The 21,970-nt window shown below is 52.6% G+C and overlaps 7 protein-coding genes across 7 annotated transcripts; 4 read left to right on the forward strand and 3 right to left on the reverse strand.

Annotated features, from left to right (window-relative positions):
- Positions 1-485: 485 nt before the first annotated feature.
- On the reverse strand, positions 486-3,185 carry M421DRAFT_63137 (uncharacterized protein; the record flags this gene model as incomplete). Its single annotated transcript, XM_033596043.1, has 1 exon — positions 486-3,185. The coding sequence occupies one exon, from the start codon at positions 3,183-3,185 to the stop codon at positions 486-488; it is 2,700 nt and encodes an 899-aa protein (XP_033448453.1).
- A 567-nt stretch (positions 3,186-3,752) lies between these two features.
- Positions 3,753-4,803, forward strand: M421DRAFT_101071 (uncharacterized protein; the record flags this gene model as incomplete). Its single annotated transcript, XM_033586597.1, has 2 exons — positions 3,753-3,771; positions 4,055-4,803. 2 exons carry the CDS (start codon positions 3,753-3,755, stop codon positions 4,801-4,803), a joined length of 768 nt encoding a protein of 255 aa, XP_033448454.1.
- Positions 4,804-7,672: 2,869 nt separating this feature from the next.
- M421DRAFT_63568 (uncharacterized protein) lies at positions 7,673-8,755 on the forward strand (the record flags this gene model as incomplete). Its single annotated transcript, XM_033596070.1, has 1 exon — positions 7,673-8,755. One exon carries the CDS (start codon positions 7,673-7,675, stop codon positions 8,753-8,755), a length of 1,083 nt encoding a protein of 360 aa, XP_033448455.1.
- A 1,050-nt stretch (positions 8,756-9,805) lies between these two features.
- Positions 9,806-12,430, forward strand: M421DRAFT_420744 (lanosterol synthase). Its single transcript, XM_033592584.1, has 3 exons — positions 9,806-10,175; positions 10,254-12,163; positions 12,217-12,430. Exons 1-3 carry the CDS (start codon positions 9,930-9,932, stop codon positions 12,302-12,304), a joined length of 2,244 nt encoding a protein of 747 aa, XP_033448456.1. The 5' UTR covers positions 9,806-9,929; the 3' UTR covers positions 12,305-12,430.
- Positions 12,431-12,727: 297 nt separating this feature from the next.
- On the reverse strand, positions 12,728-14,891 carry M421DRAFT_5277 (uncharacterized protein; the record flags this gene model as incomplete). The annotated part of the gene is made up of 2 exons (XM_033595051.1): positions 12,728-13,038; positions 14,135-14,891. 2 exons carry the CDS (start codon positions 14,889-14,891, stop codon positions 12,728-12,730), a joined length of 1,068 nt encoding a protein of 355 aa, XP_033448457.1.
- A 1,163-nt stretch (positions 14,892-16,054) lies between these two features.
- On the forward strand, positions 16,055-17,014 carry M421DRAFT_420745 (uncharacterized protein). The gene is made up of 3 exons (XM_033592585.1): positions 16,055-16,277; positions 16,349-16,436; positions 16,486-17,014. The coding sequence occupies exons 1-3, from the start codon at positions 16,131-16,133 to the stop codon at positions 16,908-16,910; spliced, it is 660 nt and encodes a 219-aa protein (XP_033448458.1). The 5' UTR covers positions 16,055-16,130; the 3' UTR covers positions 16,911-17,014.
- Positions 17,015-19,285: 2,271 nt separating this feature from the next.
- Positions 19,286-21,798, reverse strand: M421DRAFT_420747 (uncharacterized protein). The gene is made up of 4 exons (XM_033592586.1): positions 20,867-21,798; positions 20,604-20,819; positions 20,289-20,554; positions 19,286-20,239 (listed from the first exon to the last, which is right to left on the reverse strand). Exons 1-4 carry the CDS (start codon positions 21,511-21,513, stop codon positions 19,347-19,349), a joined length of 2,022 nt encoding a protein of 673 aa, XP_033448459.1. The 5' UTR covers positions 21,514-21,798; the 3' UTR covers positions 19,286-19,346.
- Between the last annotated feature and the right edge of the window lie 172 nt (positions 21,799-21,970).

The raw sequence follows: 21,970 nt of genomic DNA on the forward strand, positions 1-21,970 counted from the left end.
GGTGCTGGTTGCGGTGGTGATGGCCGCTGCGAGGATAGAGAGGGCGGTGAAGCGCATGGTAGGTTTTTTTTGGGAGGGATGATGATGGTGTGGTTTGCAGAGAGTATTGTGGGAGGTGGGTGATGTTTTATTGACGTGGAAGGCGATGGTTTTACTCGGGCCTTTGAGGATGCGGTGAGCGGGGGGGCTGCGGTGAGAGTGATTGTGGATGAGAGAGAGCAAAGATCGACAGTGACCTGGCGGCCGCGGATATTGGTGGAACACGTCAAAGAGAAAGCAGGAGGGGAGATGAGATTGGAAAGGCCCATAGTATCAAGTTATGCATGGCTTGCCCTTGATTATTGTCGATCTGATGGTCAGTATCGCCGTTACTGTGGCAGGCACTTCGTGCAGACATAGCAGCTGATAGCGTTCCATTGAGTAGAAGGAAAATCATTTGGGAGATCTTCTAATCAAGCAAAGTCCACCTCTTAGGGACTGGAGCCCTACTCATTCCCTGATTTGGTCTGACTTGTATCATATCCTGTATGTACGTGGACCTTCAGGCCTTCTCTTGCGTATATATGAAGAGTTTTCTCTTGCGAATCAAAACCAAACAGTCCCAAGTTCCGGGCCCCATTGGCACCATAATCTCCGAGGGGCGTACTACCTTTGACACGCTTGCGCAATGCGGGAGGGCTCACGAAGTCTGTGACTTGGATGTAGTCGCGCTTCTTGCTCATTGGTTCCGGTGCGGTCGATGGAGGTAGCAGCAACGAACTTTTTGCGCAGCGGTGCGATGTCAGTAATGGGGCCGTCGATGTCGGAGTGAGCTGATTTGGTGATTCGACCACTGGCGTAGGAGGCGGAGCCTTGAGCGGTGTAGCAAGAGCGAGGCACTCCACGGTATCTTCACGGAAAAGTATGCATACTTGGCACGAGGCTCGAGTACCAGGGGCTTGCGTGCTACCGCAATAGTGCGAGCTCGACGACGCGGTTGTGTGGGGGTCGAATATGGGCTGCTGTGTTTCTTGAACCACTGCATCGGAAGGCGTTGGATTCGATGAGGCTTTTGGTTTGCGCGGCGTCGTTTGCACTGGGTCCTGCGTCGTTCTGTATGTTGATGAGGTGGATTGAGATTCTCTCACGAACTTTGCGGCCAGTACCGCAACATCCTTGGCATGGCTATTGAGTTTGCCCGCATCTGGTACGTCCCACTTCTGTTCAGCCATTGTCTCGAGTTCCTCGAGAGTCACACAGTCTTCCCAAGTCCGATCATTGTGTAATTTCTTGACTCGAGGATGACGCAACATCTCGAACGTCTCATTCTGCAGCTTCTCGAACCCGCCTCCTAGGATCTCCGCAACAAAGGGTACTCTGAATGCGGCCGTCATCCGGCGGTCGTACCCTTTGGAGTATTCGATGCCGAAGTTATCTGTCTGACCATCCTCATGCAGATTCGCTTGTCGCACGTAGCCGTGTATGTTAAGGTACTTAAGATCAGGCTTCGGTATGCACTGGTCTAGACCAACGGTTGCAACGAGCTTGAAGATAGGCTCAGCTCCGATTCGTTGTACGGCGGCTTTGTTTGTGCAACATCCAAGATGGAAATGCGTCCAGTGCAAGGGTTTCACGTCTGACTTTGCAGCAACCTGCGCATCAAAGCTTGCACCGATGACGGCAAAATCGCCTAGATCACGTTCCCCACCCATATCGCCCAAGTAGTCCTTCTTCAGCTTGATGAAGTAACCTGGTTGGCAAGATCCCCGTCCATACAACAGCGGGAAGTAAGGCGCATGGAGTGGTTTCAATACAAGACCTTCTTGGCGGCTGGCGAGGTTCTGTGCAAATATCTCCTTGAGGTCTGTGATGCCATCCTCTGTCTTAAAATCGAGCAAAGACCACTCCGAGCGCATCGAACGACCTGGCTTGACTCGAATCAGATCCCTGAGTAAATTGCGGCGTTGTTGAAGGCAATGACGTAGGACGGGCTCCTCGTCCAATACCAGAACATCGAAGAAGACAATCATGAGATGTTCCCACTCGTGGGGCAATGAATCCTGCAATGTCCCAATGAAGGACCCAGACCGCGATATGTGCTTACGTATCTTGGAAAATGGCATGATCTTCTTCTCTCTGTCGCTGTAGAGCACCATCTCACCCAAAACAATACATTTGGACTCGAAGGCACAGTCTGGCCGACCGATGCGCAAAGCTTCGCGAATGGTAGCATGTAGTGCTTGACGGTCTAATGTTGCGTCTTTGCCGTTTTTGGAGAAGATCTTGATGTTTTGCGATGCATCCGTCAAGTCGATGTGGATTTCACAGTACTCTCCATCGTACTTGTTCTCAGCAGCCCAAGCGTGATTACCAACCATCTGAAAACAGTGCTTAAATGACCACACTTTCTTAAAGGTGGGCCGTCCAACTTTGATACCAACCACTGGTCTTAGCTTGTGCGCTGCCTCCAGCCGCATTGACCTCTCTTCCAGGTTTCCAGGAACCGCAGGATAACAGCTCAGCTCCCCTCGGAGCATGCTGAAAACTGCGTCAAAGTCGTTCTGAAACATTAGTAGATGCGGCAAGAGAAAGTGGCAGTGCCCAAACACGTAGTTCTCGTCTAGCGCAACTGTACAGTAGTCCCGTAAGACGAGGCGTACCAGCCACTTGGCCTCCCACGACTCCAGTCGCACAAGGATAGCTTTCAGCTCTTCGTCCGTATTCAAGTGCCAATCTCGTTGCGATCGGATGGCCGCGTCGGAGAACCTGTATCTGGCCGCGAATTGCGTAAGGAGCCTGTCGACCCGCTCTACGGAGACTGGGTGCTTGGACGAGAAAGTGCCATCCCATGGCTTCATCGCTCGTTCGGTATACACGCCTAGATCTCCATGCTTTCCGGACTTCCAGCGGTCGAACGAAGCCTTCTGACCATGATTCAAGTTAAGAAGCTTAGCAAGCTTCTTCGCTAAAAGAGGCGCCCGAAGGCCGTACACTCGATCCTTCCTGTGATGAGGGAACAGGGCAGAAAGGATAGCGCCTCCATTGGTTTTGGGGTCATCCAGGGCGCGTCTGTGGTTCTTCGACCAATTCGATATGATCTGCCGAATACTTTCATTCTCTTCTTTTTGTGGCAGTCGTGGACGAAGGGTAGTAATGATCTCAGTGCTCTGCAGTAGACTGCATATCGCGTTGAAAGTAACGGTCATTAGAAATGTAGGCTCAAATATGCTTTCGAGAGTCGCAAAGCAACAGCCTGGAGGTTGCTCGTGCTCCACAGACGCTGCAAGGGTGTCGAGAGGAAGGGGCTATCCTAGGTAGAGTTAATGCTACAGGACTTCCTGCACTTGAGTGCTCACTTTGAATCTGATGCTGGCTCAGACTCCATGTCATGAGTCTCCTCCTGCGCGCGGGAATTGCGAACGCACAAGGGTCTTTCCCGCAGGTAGTCCAACTCCTCGACATCTCTAATGTAGTAGTCTCAGACTGCTATGCCGCCGGCGAGGCGCGGTATCAGACTTACAGTGTTAGAATCGCGGGCCTTGAAATCCATGAAAATGAGCGAGCGGATATAATGCCGGACTCGTGGCCCAGAGCGCGTGCAATGCAACCTTTGTGTGACGTGAAAGAAGAACTGGTGGGGTGCTTCCCCAAGGGAAAACGCGCTAATACAAGAAATCACAGGGTTACGTGTCGTGCTAGCCTCGAAGAAGATGACTGTAATCGGTGCCGAAGACCGCAAGGTTGTAAACTTGTCTCTTGCTGGCTCATGCTAGATGAAATGTGCTACTGAGAGTGAGGCGGTTGCGTTGAACTTGCCTGTTGTCATTGTTTCACAGAATCACACCTTACGTAATTAGCCGTTCCTGACGTCACCAGGCTCATGATCCTAAGGCCATTTGGGTAGCCTAAATAGTCTCCAAGCTCTCAATCCAGCAATAATTTGGGCTGTGATCATTGTAGGTCCGATTATCACACGCGGAGACGAACTGTTCAGCTGGACTGACCTAGGATAGCACCATTAGCCACAACGACCCTCGCTCTGAGGACGCCAAGAAGTGGGATCTAATATCCTGAGGTGACTACACATCAACACCTGCTGGCAAGGCGGCATTCTTCCTTGCTCGTGCAGTTGAGCCATTTCTGCAATATGGCATTCTCGCACACGGACTCGGCACGCCCATCCTGCACCGTCTTGGACTCAAGACACTCCCACCAGGACTGCCAGCGCACACTGATATCACTGCTATCGGTAGCCTAGGCTTGTCGCCAAACAGGCTTGTGCTAGTAGGCATGTCGATTGGCAGCGCCGTGAAGCAGAACATCTGGGTTGCTCTGCTTTCCGGAGAGCCAATGCCTGTTGTGCCCGCCATCCAGGTCGGTCTGTTTAACGCCTTCTTCAATAGCATCAGCAGCTATACATTCCTTCTCGCTGCGACATCAGCATCGAAAGAGGCGGATTTTCCTCAGCCATCTCTCATTGCGGGTGGTACGTTGTATACAGTCGGCATCATCACCGAGCTCGTGGCAGAGATCCAACGCAAACGCTTCAAGTCCGACCCAAAGAACAAAGGCAAGGCTTACACTGGGGGTCTGTGGCGGTTTGCCCGACACATCAACTATGGTGGCTACACAATCTGGAGAGCAGGCTACGCATTGGCCGGAGGTGGCTGGGCTTTAGGCGCGCTTGTTGGTGCGCTCTTTGCATTCGATTTCTCGACGAGAGCGATTCCCATTCTGAACGAGTACTGCGAGAAGAGGTACGGTGAGGCCTGGACAAAGTTTAAGGAGCAGACCCCGTACTGCCTGATTCCATTCGTATATTGAGACTATCTCACCCGACATGGACATTGTGGATTGATCTTTTACAGAAGGGTAATCAGGTGAGGTTAGATACGCTTGACATTCTCATATGACGACTCGTCAGCACATGATTTTACTGTCACGCTCAGCAACACATGTCACGCTTCCAACATATCACGCAATGCATACTCACTGGCCTCCAGCATCCCGGCCATGTGCGACCATGCAGAGAAGCGGCCCGGTATGCCACAGCTCCTCGGAAACCCTGTCATCGCTCCACCGACGATTTCGCGAAAGGCCAGATCAAATGGTTGGCGACGCTGAGAGATCTGGCAGCGGGACAGTCCATTCGATGCTAATGTAAGCTAGCCCGCAAGGACCGTAGCGAAAGCGGATCGTGGGGATGCCGCTCGAGCTGACAACCAGAAATGGCAGTCCACGATAAGAGAAGCTCAAGTAATGGCCTGTCGCTGTCGCACGATGCAGGTGTATTTCCATTAAAGCTGGTGTTTGCGCCGGATCACACGTATCACGACATCGATAGTGTTGGACTAAATTGAGGCGCGCAACATCAGAGCTAATGTCGTGTTTACCCATCTCCTCGTCTCCAAGTCCCCGGCGCGGATTGACACCTCATCACTCGCTCTCTAGCGCTCGCGTCAACCGAGAGAAATCAATCGATTCTTCCGCTTGTCGACGCCACGGCCAGCAGCTCACCGATGTGAGCTTCAGGAAAACCATTTCAGTCTGACTGCAATTTTTTCTGTAGAGGCAAATTTGGTTTTGAGATTATTGCATCAATATCTGTGTTCAGCAAGCTACAGATATTTCTCCGTATTGTTGCAAAAATAATTTGCCGGGGTACGTGGATTTGCAGCAGCCTCTCCTATACACGACAGGAAGAGATCAGCATCTGCTTGCCATTCTCAGCTATTCAGGGTCTATGTGGCGGCCCGATGTTGCTCTGGGATGCTGCGCCACATCTCCAGTTTTCTATTTCTTCCTGGCAACTCCACATTTATGATGGTAATCGATACAGACTGCTGCAGGGAGGTGGCTGTGGTCGATGTTTTGACGTCGGCGACAAACAATGAGTCTGTCAGCGATCCGCTGGTCCAAAGAGTCCCAACGGAAATTGAATTGAGTTTGTTAATAGTGGATTTGCTCGGCTCACCGTCGATAAGCGGGGAATCCAGAGATCAAGCTCGAGGCTGCATGAGCTTGCATGCAACCCCACCCTGGGGCTCATAGCGGCTCATCATCAAGGAACAGCAAGCGGCACATCAAGTTCAATGACTTGCAGCTGTAAAGCGAGAAACGCTGCTGGGATGCAGCTGCTCTTCAGCCCAATGGATCGTGCATCAAACTTGGCCAAGGCCGACTGAGGGGTACGGGCTATTGTCAGATTGCTCTGAAATCAGGACAACACGCAGTTCGCACTGTACCTAAAGCATCGCGATCTGACACCCCTAGTGAAGCATCTCGGCTAATCTCTGGAGTGAGGTCATCAGATTGTGTCCAAGCAGCCAGCGCTTGCAGTGCTGCAATTGATCAGAGACACATGGCGACACACAAGCGATCTGTCAGACGTAGCACTCGCGATGCGTCCAATGCAACAGATGATCATTCATCAGTACGGCCTCAGCGCCCGCAAGCTCTGGCACGCTGGGCGCCATGGCGTGCCGTGATTCGACGCCGAGCGAGCGGGATCTGTAGATGCAGCGCGAGTGCAGCAGACAAGGAACATGACCGCGGTCACTTCTGCCGGGCCATGGCTGTAAGCCGCATCCCGGACGTGACTCCGCTGTGCTGCTGTCACGTCTTGCGGTTTCCAAGTTTTGAAGGCATTAGTTGGGACTGCTATGAACATGGTAGGGGTTGGTGCGCAACGGAAGCGCTGGACTATCGTATTCGAGGACGCCGTCGGAGCAGTTCATGGCATTTCGTCATGGTGGAGTGGGCCGAAGAATGGCTCGAGTGCCTCCTGTCCTAGCGCCGTCGAGAGGTACGGCAAGCACGGAAGGAGGATACAAGAGCTTTCGCGCGTCCGCATCTGAGGTGGGCAGCACGCATTGGCAACTCAGCTATTACTGGATCTAGCATCTACAATTTCTCAGTACCGCTGACCCAATCGGCCGCCTTCATACTTCTTCCCATCTCATCTCGCGTACGCTGCCTTAGCCCCAGGGCGCTGAATGAGGTTGTGCGCCCGCTACTACATCGGATTGGACGCAAGACGGAAGAGTAAGTCAGCTCTCGCGCCATACCTCTTTACGCTGCACGCTGTGCCCACGTTGTCCTGGCGCCTTCGGGACTACGCTCGAACAACGCAGGCGTCAGCTGGGCTCCTAGAGTTGAAAAGTGGCTCGTGTTCGCAAACTGACATTTCTTTCTTTAGCTCTCAATAGAAGCTTTCCCTAGCGCAGGTGGCACATCCAGAGACCTTCCCTATTGTCCTGATACATAAGGCCAACTACCACCCGTGATCCACGATAGCCACCATTCGTCGCCCACAGGTCGCAAACACCAACACGTACTCGAAGATTCCGGAGGACGCCGTCTGACTGCTCGATCCCTCAGCATCACCGATTTCCCTCGGCGCATCAGACCATCGCCGGAAGCGGTGGGAAGTCAGTGCATTCGGAATTCTGCAGGGCTGCAGCGAACGAACGCACGCACGCAAGCGGGGCGCCAAGTGGCACACGGCCTATCACCATTACCAGTACATAAACATACAGAGCCGCTCCGTGGACGCTCTGGTAGCTTCCGCGCTGAGTGCGACTGTCAGTGTCATTCACTGCTCCTGCCGTTCCTGTCCTGCGCGCCTCTTGACACTAGGCCGTTGTCGACTGTTGTTTCAGCGTCCGTGATCGCCAAGCGAGGAGGCGCAAACATGCAAGCCGCCGTGATGGCACAATCCTTACAGGCCTCGTCCTACGGTGGTGCAATGCCACTGCCCGTCCGCCGCAAGCCCGTAGCAAACCCCGGTATCGCCGTGCGACCGCCGCAGGATCAATACAACGACGCGCAGATGGGCCACTCCCGCACACGCACCACCTCGTCCGGCGTCTTCCCCGTTGCTCCCTCGCCCACCGCCTCCACCATGAACTCGCAGTACCCGCAGTACCCCTCGCAGTACCAGAGCAGCCTGCGCCGCACACCCACGTCGTCGACCAGCAGCACCACCGGCACCCCCAACCGCTCCAACAGCGGTGCTCTCCGCCGCTCCTCGTCCACCCGCTCCGGCACCTCGCCCACCTCCTACGTCGCCCTCATGCGCAAGCAAAAGGCCACGGTCTGGTGCGATCGGTCTCAGTATGAGGACCCACGCATCCAGGCCCAGCAGCGCCAGGCGAGGATGCGGGCTAACATGGAAGTCGCGGGCGGCAAGAACGCTCCTGCACGGGGTCCTTCGGGTAGCTCGAGCATGGCTGCTGGTGTACGCTCCAAGGTCCGCCATCACGGCGCCCCCAAGGCTACGCTCTACGCCCCCACCACCTACACTGGTACTGGTGTGCCAATGCGCCTGAGCGCTTCCGAGGTCGACGAGGGCGACGATGACGACAATGGCTCTGTTGGAGGGCAGTACCACCACCGCACCGGTTCTGGTCGCAGCTCCCTGGGCTCAGGCCGCCGCGTCTCTTACGCTAACCCTGCTGGTCGTCTCTCCTCGAACTCCACACCCCCGCAGAATTCGTCACCAGATGAGCTTGGAGACCTGGCCGAGGAGCCCACACCAAATCAGGATTACGCGACAAACGACTACTTTGTTGAGAAGACGAAGTCAAATCTCTCGACGGGCAGTGGCAGTAGCGAAGAGCGGAACTTCGGCGCGGGGGCCCCAATGAAGTCGCTGCCGAAGCTAGAGGTAACGAAGAATTCTGATTTGATGAGAAAGGGCAGTGTGGACGAGCGGACAACGACCATGACCAATACGCGTCTTTTCATCGCCAATCCGGATGCGGATAGCGACTAAGCTTTCCTTTTCCATTCTTCGATACCCATACCTACAGACGACACGATGATTGAAGATTTATGGTGGATGAGCACAGCACGAGAGGTGTTTTCATGGCGTTCACTTAAGCATTGATTTTGGAACTGTTGCATAGAGTCATTGACCTCCGCGTTTTGGCATTGATATTTGCGCACAAGCGCGCCCTGGAGGTCGCTCCTTGATATGGCTGTACATAGTGTTGAGCTTTCCAGAAGAATCGTACGACTGAAAAAGTCGGGTAATATCGATTGTTGTTTCTACACCTGATCTTCAAGAGTTGACCCCTGTTGTGAGCCGTCTATATAGTTCCTTCCTATTCCAGGCCCCACACATGTGGACATCGATAGTATACCTTCGGCCGAAAGCCTGCTTCGGTGCTCCCCTGTAGAAGTGCTACGACTCATACTACGGGGTATGCCCTGAATCAGCAAATGCCATTCTCCCTTGTCAACATCGCGGTCACGATTCCCATGATGCCGTCACTCTGCCATTTTCAGTTTCGTCGGCGCCCGGAGCAAGGCACCATCCGCAGACCCCTTTGCATCTCCACAATGAGAGCGAAAGTGGAGATGCACGGAGCGTCCGACGTGTGACGATGTGAGCAAGCAAAAAGGGTGGGCTTGGGCGGCCGACTGTCGTGAGCCGACTCGCTGGTACTCGTCGATCATCCAAGTGTGCCTGCCCAGAATGCCGAGTCAATTTCCATGCATTCTGCACAAGAGGGATTTTCGTGTTGACTCGGAAATGTGTGCAGTTCATTTTGGTATGATTCAGAATTTCAGTTACTGCTCGCTCTCGTTTTCGCGGTGCGCCTTGCCCAGTGATCAGATTTGGCGTTGCTATCGACCTTCATGCTCAAGCAATAGAATGTCCAATGGACTTCCTAAAGGAAAGCCTTCGTGTACGACGATGCACTGTTACCCCCAAGATTTCCGAGTGTTGCAAATCGCATGTTGTCTCTATGAAGATGCTCGTCACAATGTCCGAAAGCGACACATGATTCGCCGCTGCCTCACGCGCCCACGCCTTCCACTCACGCGTCCGCGCCAAGGTTGCCGACTAGAAGTTCCCCAATTACTCGACGCCCGCAAACGCACGACACAATGTGTGCTTGACTGTTCCACGATACTCACGACGTGCACAAAACCTGACAGATATGTTGCACGCTACCAATGGCTCGGCAAACGGCGCCACAAGCGGTGTGGCTACAAGGGGTGCGAACGGCGCGCAAGTCCCAATCGGCGTGAAGAGCAAGGCAAATGGAGATGCGAAGACGGATTACACAAGATGGAGGCTGAGAGATGATAGAGGGTGTCAGACATGGCATTACCTACAGACTGAGGAGGAGGTGAAGGCCTGGCCACAGAGCGCAGCGGACAGGTACTTCCTAGGCATGGAGACTGTACGTACTTATGCTATGCTACCCAGAGCAAAACACCATATGATATTATACAGGTCAAAGTTAACGTAAGAGTAATAGGGCCTCCCAGAACTCCCCAACGCAAAGACACCGCTCGAAGCCGCCGAAAACGGCCTCTCTTTCTTCTCGAAGCTACAATTACCGCCCGGCAACTGGGCCTGCGAGTATGGCGGCCCTATGTTTCTCCTCCCCGGACTGGTCATCACATGGTATGTCACCGAGACACCGATCCCTGCTGAACGCGCAATCGAGATTAAGAACTACCTATTCGCACGAGCACACCCGGAAGATGGCGGCTGGGGGCTACACATTGAGGGCGAGAGCAGCGTCTTTGGCACATCAATGAACTATACAGTGCTGCGATTGCTTGGCGTGGACGCAGAAGATCCCAGGATGCAGAAGGCGCGTAGTACATTGTGGAAGCTTGGTGGAGCCACACAGGGCCCGCACTGGGCGAAGTTCTGGCTGAGCGTGCTGGGAGTCATGGATTGGGAAATCGTCAATCCTGTTCCGCCAGAGCTGTGGCTGCTACCGGACTGGGTGCCTATTTCACCATGGCGCTGGTGGATCCATATGCGCCAGGTCTTCCTGCCCATGTCGTTTGTCTACTCCAGGAGGTGGTCGTATCCTCTGAACGATCTGACGCAACAACTTCGCTTGGAGCTTCTAACGAAACCATACGAGACTATCAACTTCGCCGCGCATCGTAATGACATCTCGCCCATGGATGACTACCACCCTAAGACCTGGATTTTGAAGATAATCTTCTGGCTCGTGGTTGTCATCTGGAACCCATACCTGAGGGCTGCGTGGTTGGTCGAGCGTGCTGAAAAGCACGTCTGGTGGTTGATACAAGCAGAGGACAAGAATACGGACTTCTCGAATCTTGGGCCTGTCAACGGGCCCATGAACGCCCTTGCTTGCTACGTCAAAGAAGGTCCTGATAGTCACGGGTTCCAAGAGCACTTGAAGACTCTGCCCGAATTTCTCTGGATCAAGGACGAAGGCATGCTCATGAACGGCACGAACGGTGTACAGACCTGGGACACAGCATTTACTGTTCTCGCAGCTGACTCTTGCGACTTTGTGCAACAGAAGAAGTATCAACCGATGTTTACCAAAGCTCTGGAGTTTCTCGAGGACCAGCAGATGTTGGAAGAAGTCGACGACCAAGCGCTATGCTATCGCCAACAGCGCAAGGGTGCGTGGGGGTTCAGCACACGCAAACAAGGCTACACTGTCAGCGACTGCACGTCTGAAGGCCTCAAAGCCGTACTTATCCTGCAGAATGACCACCACTACCCAACCTTAATTGAAGAGCGCAGACTCAAAGATGCGATTGATGTCCTATTGACAATGCAAAACGCTTCCGGTGGTTGCGCCTCCTACGAACCGACTCGCGGCTCCAAATTGCTTGAGCATCTCAACGCCGCAGAAGTTTTCGGCAGCATCATGGTCGAGTACGACTACGTCGAGTGCACAACAGCTACCGTCACCGCTCTCCAGATGTTCCAGAAACACTACCCATCCTACCGCCGCGATGAGATCATCGCATTCCGCGATCGCGCCGTCGACTATATCCGCTCCGCACAACGGCCAGACGGGTCATGGTACGGCGCGTGGGGCATATGCTTCACCTATGCGGCCATGTTCGCCATGGAATCTCTCAAAAGCGTAGGTGAAACATATGAGAACTCTGAGCGCGTGCGCAAGGCATGCAAGTTCTTCCTGGACCGCCAGATGGAAGACGGCGGCTGGGGCGAGACATACAAGTCCTGTGAGACGGGCAAGTACTGTCAGCATGAGCAGAGCCAGGTCGTGCAGACTGCTTGGGTCGTGATTGCGATGCTCGAGGGAGAATTTCCGGATAAGGAGCCACTTAGGAGGGCGCTGAAGATGATCATGGGTAGGCAGCAGAAGAATGGAGAGTGGAAACAGGAGGCGATTGAAGGGGTGTTTAATAAGTCTTGGTGAGTTCATATTCTTCGGCGCGGATAAAGGGAAAACGCTAACAGAATACCAGCATGATCTCCTACCCGAACTACAAGTTCATCTTCCCTATCAAGGCGCTAGGCATGTATGCCAAGCGCTTTGGAAACGAGCCCTTATAGAAAGTTGGCATGATGGAAGAAGGACAAACTTTACGATAATACTAATGCGCATTATGCGACTTTCGACCCTGTCGATCCTATGTCTTCCATTTCAGCGCACGCAACACCTCCACACATCTTACCGTGCCCTACATACCACCACTGCACCTTCTCCCTTGAACTGATCACTCACCGTTTTGTGATTTAATACCCCCTTCCTCGTCCAACACGCCCTGCACCTCCCCTTCTCATCTGCCCATCACCAGCCTGCTCCCCATCCTTACCACGCGGCGGCGCACTCCCCTTCTCACAGCCCAGAAGAACCGTATCCCGCTGCGCCTCAGGAACGTCAGGCTCAAACAGCGTGCGTCCCGCGGCCAGCGGAGCGTGTCGCTTGTTAAATACCGCGCTGTAGTTCCACGTCGCTTTGACGGCAGCGACGTGCTACTGGCTTGTCAGCGTTGGCGACGTGAGCAGCTGCTGCTTCGCGGTCTCGACGGGGACGAAGGACGCGTCGTGTTTGGGCTGGGTGTGGGGATTTTCGAAGCCGAGGGTGTGCCAGGATGTCAGGCTGTGGAAGGGGTTGGAGACGGTGGGCGTGCGATGGGAGGCCAGCGGGGTGTCGGTGTTGGCTGCGGCGGTGTTGGATGAGGATGAGTTGTCGATGGAGGAAGGAGAAGAAGGGGACGAGGAAGAATCGCCGGCGGTCTCTGCAAGAGCGTGCTGCGACGCCTGTGGCGAGGGCGGGTTCCGCACTGACAAATTGGAGGTTGTGACCTCATGCTAGGTTTGTCGCTGCAGGTGCAATAGTATTGGTTGCGGGTGGCCGTTGGGTTTCGAGAAATGCAGTATGCACAGGATACGACAGAGGATGAGCATGGCATCACATGCTCCGCCGTGTGATGCCTTGGCAAGCAGGCAGCAAAGTGAAAGGGTGATGATGGCAAACGGACAGATAGGACTTTTGCATACTCGTGACTTTTCTTGGTGAACTTGAGAGACAAAGTGTGAGACCTTGAATCTGACAATCGAAACTCGGAGCCAGGAATTAGTCTGGCAGAAAATGCACTTCGACCATGTCAAGGACGCGAGAGCAGCTTTCGCCTTACAACTTGTCCGTGCTTTGCAAATCCGTATTTTTGACATTTGGTTTGAAAAGTAGCTGTCGGTGTTTTTGACCCTGTAGCTCTTGAGACTTTTAGACGCTGCATATCCCATCACTGTTGAACGGGTCGAGTACTGAGTTCCAAGTCGGCAGCAAATAAGGTATGAATCAGGAATGAGGAAGTGCTTACAGGAACCATCAGTCTCAACGCTTTCTCATATGTAAACAGACACTCAATTTTCGATGATCGAATGTGTTCTGTCGAGGATGAATGGAATGCAAACCGGTAATTCACCCACGGTCATGCTAGACAAAGCAAGCTTGCCGATCGTGTGCTGATGATTCTTTCACGTCTGTACCGCGGATGTTCATTGACCATCAACGGCCCTAGGGGTATTAGCTAAGCCGTTCTGTACAACTCAAGGTGTGCAGAGTGACAAGGCTGCACGACTGTGCTCTCCATTGTCATCATCAAATCATATGCATACGTACAGAGCCGGATAACGTGTGCAAAGCCAAATTCTGTGCCACCGCTTCATCTCTCAAATCCAGAGCCGGTGTGGATGGTCTGGAATCTGACAGATGCGTGATTTTATACCTATGGGTCATTTAGCAAGAGGTCAAGATGTGACGCGCTGTAATGGCCGCCGAAAGAGAGTCACAAGTTTATTGGATCGATTGCATCCCTAGGTAAGCCTTAATATCACTACATGCCTACTGTCCGACCTGTGTTTTGGAGTGCGTACCGACCTGGAAACAGACAGTACGATCCAGCTTGCCCGTGGCATTAGAGTCGACTGCAACCACGCGATCAGTCTCCCATTTGAAATCAAAGCTGGCCACGCCATTTCTCGGGTCATCTTGTGTATACACTGGTTGAAGGGTCTTGTCTACCTGTGCAGACAACCAGAAGGCGCCTCTGCTGGGTCTGTAGCACACCAGCTGCCCTGCAGTGTCCTTGCGCTCTTTCATCTCAACGGGCAGGAAGCGATCCAGGGGTGGCCTCATGCCGAACTCTGCAACGCCGTCCGTCAATTTGAGGATTGTGGCGAATACGCCATTGCTGTTTTGCAGGATGGAGAAGCTTCGGTCCGCCCCTGTTCGAGTAATGACGATGTGGTCACTTCTGCCGGTGCGATTAAAGTCAAACACGAATGCTCGATCAGTAGTAGAGGTGAGGGTACAACCCGCTATGACTATACGGTCGTTCGTCCCGGTAGATCCATGATCGAAAGCAAAGCAGCGTGTTGCTTTGGGACGCATGTTATATCCACCGATGCCTTCTATTTCATTCCCCGGGATTAGGGATGGCTGAAACCGCCGTTCATTCGTCGGAGCTGTTGGAATTGGAGCACCGTAGATGGTCTGCTCTGTAGTGTGGCCATCTATTGACTTTTCAACTTTCATCGCGAGACACTTCTTATCCTTCGTGATGAACTGCCACCAGAAGTCTTTCGCAGAATCTTCGAAATCTGGTTTAAGTTGTCGCACGAAAGGGGGCATAGCGGCCACCACTCGCTTTTTTTGTTCCTCAATATGCCTGCGGACCTTGTAGATGTAGTTTTCCGTAGCTTCCCCGGAGTCTGCCTCCTTTGCACAACGGTAGAGATATATGCGCAGAAGTTGCAGTCGGGTGACCTTGACCAGGAACAGCTTCAGTGATGCGTATTAATGACGGATATCGAAGCAAACGTCATTGTCCTTGGCAAGTCGAGCATACAGTCCGGCTTCGAATACGTCGATGTATGAGCCGACGGATACGAAACCATCTTGGCCAACAAGTAACTGATTCAGTAGTCTCAGCTGCTCTTGTACGTTGCTTTCGAGATCTGTTCTGAGGTTCTCTTTCTGTTTGAGTTCGACTTGTCGGTTTTTTGTCTTCTTTGGTCATTGGTCTCTCTTTAGCTTTGCTGCACCGCAGTGAGTGATGTTCTTCTTTGCTCAACGGTAATTACATGCGTACAAGGTGACTTCTTGGCTCAGCACGGTGTGCCATCGTTCAGTCCACGTGGTAAAGCGGGTCTGTATGTGGGCCAACTCCAGACCGAACATCTGGCCCACGATCTTCCGAACGGTCTCTTCTCCAGAATTGTTAATTGCATCTGTCAAAAAGCGCTCGAGTACCGTAAACTGTCACAGGGTTATCAGCCTTGTAAAACTCATTTGCCTTTTCCTTCGCATAATTTTCCGCGGCATCGATAGCGGCGGCAGTCACCTAGGTCACTACCCAAGCAGTCGCGAGGGTCAGAGGATCGGCCATAGTCACTCCGGTAAGGTTGGTTTTGGCACCAGTAGAACGGAGAAATGCTCAGGTGATTGAGGTCTCCCTGCTCCTCTTATGTGCGGTTTTCCAAGAAGGCAGTTGACTCACACGAAGTTCCATCAGATCAATATTGGAAATTACGTGAAGATTGGCATCCAAATGGCTGGTGAGATCTTCAATGCTCCCTTCCACCCACGCGTCAAAACTGGCCAATTCTCTTCAGGGGTCAGGGCCAAAATGAGCCATGACGTCTGACGGCTTCCACGCGTTGCGGGGGCCGTGCCGGCTTTGAACTCCGCGTCTGTGGTCCCAGCCACCAGGTTCATCGCCCCCGAAAGCACGAGTCCGATCCGACTTTCCCGTCTGTAGAAGATAATTGAGTCCGGTCATCCTACAGATACATAGCGTTTGCGCGATGAATCTCGAGCTCTTGGGACCTGCAGCCCCGCAACACCAAAGTAGCTCTTCTCACGCTAACTATGACGTTGCGTTTATTTGTTATGCTGAACTACGTACACGACAGATCTGACGTCGATATCTTTAAGAACTCTGTTCCCAAGCTGATGGATCATAGCAGCTTCAGTATTCTAAGCAATTCAACAGTGATGCCTTCAGTAAACTCAGCAGTAAGCAAACGTACCACACCGAAGCTCTAAAAGAGCTCTTTACATCAGTCTGGCTCACTGATATGGTAAAGGTATTTCACGCGTATGCATACGGCACAGCTTTCTGGTATGGCCTCCGAGGAGCCTGTCGTGTTTACGACCCATTGATGGTTGTCGGCTGTACGCACATTTCGTAAACATCGAGTTTTGATGTGTACTGACAAGTCAGGGTTCCGGCCTCCTTCGCAAGTCATGCTCGAAGCAAATGACCTCGAACTCTACAACGTTCGCAACGATGGCTGGTGTCTCATCACCCTTGCCCTAATCCTCATCTCCTTTACCAACGCCGTACCCCTGTCTCCTGCCCCGAAAGCGATCCACAGCGCCGACGCACCAAAGGCACTTAAGTCGAACAGGAGCAACGGAGCTCTGCCTTACGCAAAGGCCGCCGTTGCTGCGACCGTGTTTCACCACATCACCACCGGCATTGGTGCTTACCAGCATTATAAGCTCGATAGCCATTACAACACAAGCATGGGTATCGGTGTTTGGGGCAATGTTTGGTTGACATTGACTGGATTGTTCACGCTTGCCTACCTGCAGAGTGGGCTGGGAGATGAGGATATTGAGAAGGTTGTGAAGAAGGTCAAATAAGCCTGATGCTGTCTAAGGTTACTTTTTCGACGATCTGAGTAATCAAGCTATTCACGATCGAGACAATTATCCTCATTGTGGCCGACATCATGCATGCAAACTCCCCTACTTCGAGCGTACGGCTATGCACTCGATGAGAGTTGCGAAAATGTAAACTCAGAATCAATTTCGTTGAACGGCAGAATTCTTTGTTCACGCTCGATCGTTTTGCGCTTCGTCTTCAACATGTCTGTATCTCTTTAGATACTCGAAGCTTGCTGCTGTCGAGCTGATCGATCGGAAAGCGCAGACGACCCTCTTCACCTACCAACAACCCGACCGACTTGCCATGCTCTGCACCAAATGCGCTTCGGTTAGCCTATTCTCTTACTTCGAAGACGAGACACATGTCGTACGCAACTATCGCAGCATACAGGTTTCGCCCGAAGCATTGCGACTTGGAACCCCCTCAGAGATCTATGCGCGGTACTCCCAGTGCAACCTCTGCCGCATCGTATTCGATGCAATTACACACCGCTCCCCACGCAATGAGTGGATTTCGACTGAGTGGCTCCTGAATAAGAGCAAGTTAATTGGTGCCCAAGGACAATGTGTCATATACAGCTATGCCTTTGGGCGTTGCGTCGGGGCCAACGACGACGGCTCACGAAGAAAGATCGACGGAATCCGCGTCGCCATAGGATTGCTACCTAAAAACAAATGGCCAGGTTCCATATTCAAAGCTGGTGAGCTTGCTTTGGTTTCGATGCCCAGGCACAGGGCCGCGTGATCTACCCTTATTTTCTGGACGCATAATGGATCCCAATCGTGCCAATGTCGACCTGTTCAAAAGATGGCTGGAGGTATGCACAGAAAAATATGCTACCGCTTGCAGGATTCCAACATACGACATGGACACTGCGGTGCCCAGACAGTAACCCTCACAACTTGCTGGTGATTGATGTCCAGGATTTGAGCCTACGCCCTCTGCCAAAAGAGAACCCACCTTACCTCGCTTTGAGCTACTGCTGCCAAATGGATTCCAGTCGTGGCTTGCAGATCTTACTCTAGTAGTCCGAGATGCGATCTCTTTCGTTCGGGAGATCGGGCAGCACTTTCTCTGGGTAGATGCACTTTGTATTGTTCAAGACAATCTCGAGTACAAAATGGACCAGATCAAACCAATGGATCTTGTATATGGTGCTGCGCTCATGATAATTATGTGCGCAGAGCCCGTATCTGGTAGAGGATTCCAGGATGGGAAAGCTAGAGAGCTGCAGCCAGTTGAGGAGCTTTAGCCAGACACACAAGAAATCTCCTTGAACTGTCAGTTACTTTCTGGGGTTCATTGCCAATGTTTAGGGGCGGCTGCCTGCTTCTTGTTTTCAGATAGCATGGACCATCTTGTAATTTCACGCATATAGTCCGCATCGAGCCATGTCGTATGTCTCGAAGTCGAACAACCTGCTTGATAGATGTGAGTCCACCTTGGCCTGTCGAATAATGACAACGCCCACTCCAGACCAGTTTCTTTACCTGTTGACAGATGACTGAATCTGAACCAATCGCGCCAATGCTATCAGGCAAGAGGTGGCTAAAACACCTGTTACCGATTATCTCCAAATTCTCAATATTCGGCGGATTGATCACGTTATCAATCATGCCATCGATCAATGACGCATCGCCGCCAAACAAGAATATGAGCGCGCAGGATAATCTACCCTACCTCGCGCTGGCGTGGCTGTTCTTCAATTTGTCGCTTGCTGCTCCCAGCATTGGGCAGACGGTACTTACATTTCAGGCAACGGCAGTGCATGTTGCATTTGGCGGACAAGTCACAGATAACATTGACTGTGTAAGAAGGGCCGATGGTACAGGTCGAGTCATCGGACATTTTACAGGTATCCGTTGATTTTGATCTCACAGTTTCGGGCACCTGTTGCGTTCTTCTTTCTCGTACTGATTATTTTTGCAATGAGCCAGTTGATGGGTGGCTATCTCTAGTACAGGTTTAGCGCTAATTGTTTGGGTGAGCGCTTAGATTTTGCATGTATCCGGGGCGGATGAACGATTCTGAATATCCGATTAAGTCAGGATTCTAGTAGTGCAAGACGAGCTTTGGGCATTGTTTGAGTGCTTAGGTGCGGCTGAAGATGACTTAACTGCATCCATGTAGCAGCATAACAATTGAGCAACCTCTATGCATGGTAATACTCGGATGCCGACCTCGCCAGTCCTGTAGACTTGGTTAACATGAGGACGTACCGGACAAAATGTCCGGTAATGGATGGGACAAGGCCAAGTGCAGGCATAGCGCCTGTTATGAGAGGGTATGATGTGAAGGTGAAGGGCACACCACAAAAGTAGATGCAAGATGGCGTCGTTGATTCACTGAAGCGATCGTATTGGTATAAAGGTATTGCAATGTCGCCAGAATGCTACACAAACACTACGTGTTCATTGACTGGCCGGACTTTCGGCCCATGACGACCCATCGCTTGGTGGGCTCGCCATGCCTAAACCGTAGCCCTGGCTTGTGTCAAAGGTTGCATCGTGCTCCATGGGTATTGCAAACATGTTATCCCAGCCCTGGGCCATCATGAGGTCAGGAAACGCAATAGCAGGTGTTGGACTATATTGCTGGTATGAGCTCAATGGCGCCATGCCTACATCGACCATCGGTTGTGGATGCATAGGCGGTTGCACAGGCGGCTGACCCGAATTTTGGGGCAATGAATAGTCCGGGTAGTTGATGGACGCAGTGTAGCCCTGTGGTTGTTGGTGCGAGAAGGTGGTCGAGACTGGAACCTCAGATGATGTAGTTGAGGGAGGTGGAGACGGTTGAGATTGGGATTGGGACGATGACCTTTGCTGGTAGGCTGCTTGCGGAGGGCTGGCCGTGCCAGTAGCCCGTATCATCTTCTCATACCAGTTCTGTATCTTACGAGTGCGTTGCTCGTAATAGTAGAAGATGTCCCTCTGTTTATTGCCGTCGCCGGCTCGTCCGACTAACGCTCCGATGCGCAAAGCCAAGTGTCGGAAAACATGATCAATATTGAGTCGATGTCGCAACTCGCGAGTCTGGGCTTCGACGTGTGGATTCCTGCTGACAATGGCAAACTTGGCAGCAAGTGTAACACCAAAAGATAACTGAATCCACTCAATATTGGTAAGAGCCATCTCTGACTTCGGAGGTAGCCACAAGTACAGGTCGAGGAAGGACTTGGCGCCTTCCAACCCCTCACACAATATGTTCAAGTGTAAGTACGGAGATTGCTGCAGGTTGCGTTCAAAGAATGCGACCTGATAGAGAAACAGTTTTGCGGTGTGAAACTGCATGAAGAGTAGGTCTAGAGCACCCGTTAGTTAAGATCTGACGACCTCATTCGGGACACGTACGACTGTCACTGACGTCCGAGCACAGATATACTCTAAACGCCTCAAGCTCTGCCCGCACACGGAGGTATGATGAATGTGCATCAGCCTCTGAGTGGTGCGCTACTTTTGCGATCTGATCGATGTTCTCGAGTATTTGCTGCAGACGTACGACATGGTATAGGTCTTTGTCTGTCCTATACTCGGCCTTCTGCTGCAGGAGTAGACATCCTTCCTCGATGAACGGTGTGCATGCAAACGTGTTCATTTTATCTAGCAGTTTCGCAATGCTGCAAATGGTCAGCTCCTGCCCACTCTCTCTGCCAGATTTCGACGCACGTGGAAGCGATGTAGAAGATGCCCGCCGCTGCTCGCTGTGCGGCTGAGTCCGAATTGGCTTCGCCTTTGTACTGGTCCCTTGCGATTGGGTCTCGTTTGCTGCCTTCGTTCGGCTTCTGGTGTATGGGCTTGCGATCAAGACGTAAGTCGACAGCTATCGATATAGCAAGCTGGAGGTATTGCGAGTAATTCTTCGATCGTCCGTGGAATTGGTTCCTGTTGAGGATCAGTCGAGCTCCAGGAGTCTGCACAGGACCAGATACCAAGCCAGAGCAATCAAGAGACCTTGGAGGTATTGCAGATCCAAGCACTCATCACCGCCGTATAGCACTTTGTCGCTGACCAGATACTTGAACCGATGATACAGCTTGTCCTGCGTCTGGAGGTCGTGATAGCAGGCCACCGAGATTATAGCCAGGAACAAGAACGGCTTCGCATGTCGAATGTCGCCGGCAGTTGTATGTGGAGGTATTATGACGAACGGAAAGTGTGGCATCATGTCGGTCTTGTACATTGCCACGAGCGTCTCCGCCCGTTCGATAGACACGACATCATCATCGATGATATCACCCTCGCCGGCAACAGGTGGCGAACTCTGACGGGCAGCAGTCGCGGAGCCTTCAGGGAGAGGTTGCTGTACGATGGGCCCCTTCTGTTGGAGTCGCAGCAGATCCTTGACCTGCTGTTCGAGAGCTTGAATTCGAGAGTCGCGCTTGGCCGAGTTGTCACGTCGCCGGGCAGGCCGAAATATGCATGGCTTACCCAGGCGGGCACACCGGTCGCAGATGTCCTGGCGCTGAGTACGGTCGCATCGGATCTTCAGTGAGAAGCAGTTCTGGCACGTTTTTGAGATGAGTACGGCGGCAGCTCCGGCGCTGGAGGAGTCGGCTCCAGGCGGGGCTAACGACATGATGTCTCCGGGCGCACAAAAGCAGCACTCAGCTTTTTCACGACGCCCACAATGAGTTCGAGCATGAAATCATCACAGCCTGCGACCTCGGCTCCTGCAGGTAGAAGTGTGCGACAGCATGGAAGGATGTTCGGCCGCAGTTGAAGCGCGGTATCTGCCAAGCCGTGACGACCAGCTTCTCTGATTGGCCCTAGGCTGTGACTTTTGAGCTGCTGTGCAGGAGTGCCGGGTCGATGGCTCTTCTGAGCGGGGCAGATACGTCTCCAACGATATGGGAGGGTGTGGGCGATTGATTGAGGCATTGAAGTTTGCCAAATTCAAGTTCGGTGTTGATGCTCGGGTACATAATCAAGCCGGCAACCTGCGAACTTGCTTCTAAGCATTAACGTTAAGCTCTCAATCCTTGAGGTTGCGCGACGTGATCGCGCCGCGCGGAACGCAGTTGTGAGACCCACAT

Source organism: Didymella exigua (assembly GCF_010094145.1).
Source record: "Didymella exigua CBS 183.55 unplaced genomic scaffold M421scaffold_14, whole genome shotgun sequence".
Classification (NCBI taxonomy): Eukaryota; Fungi; Ascomycota; class Dothideomycetes; order Pleosporales; family Didymellaceae; genus Didymella; species Didymella exigua.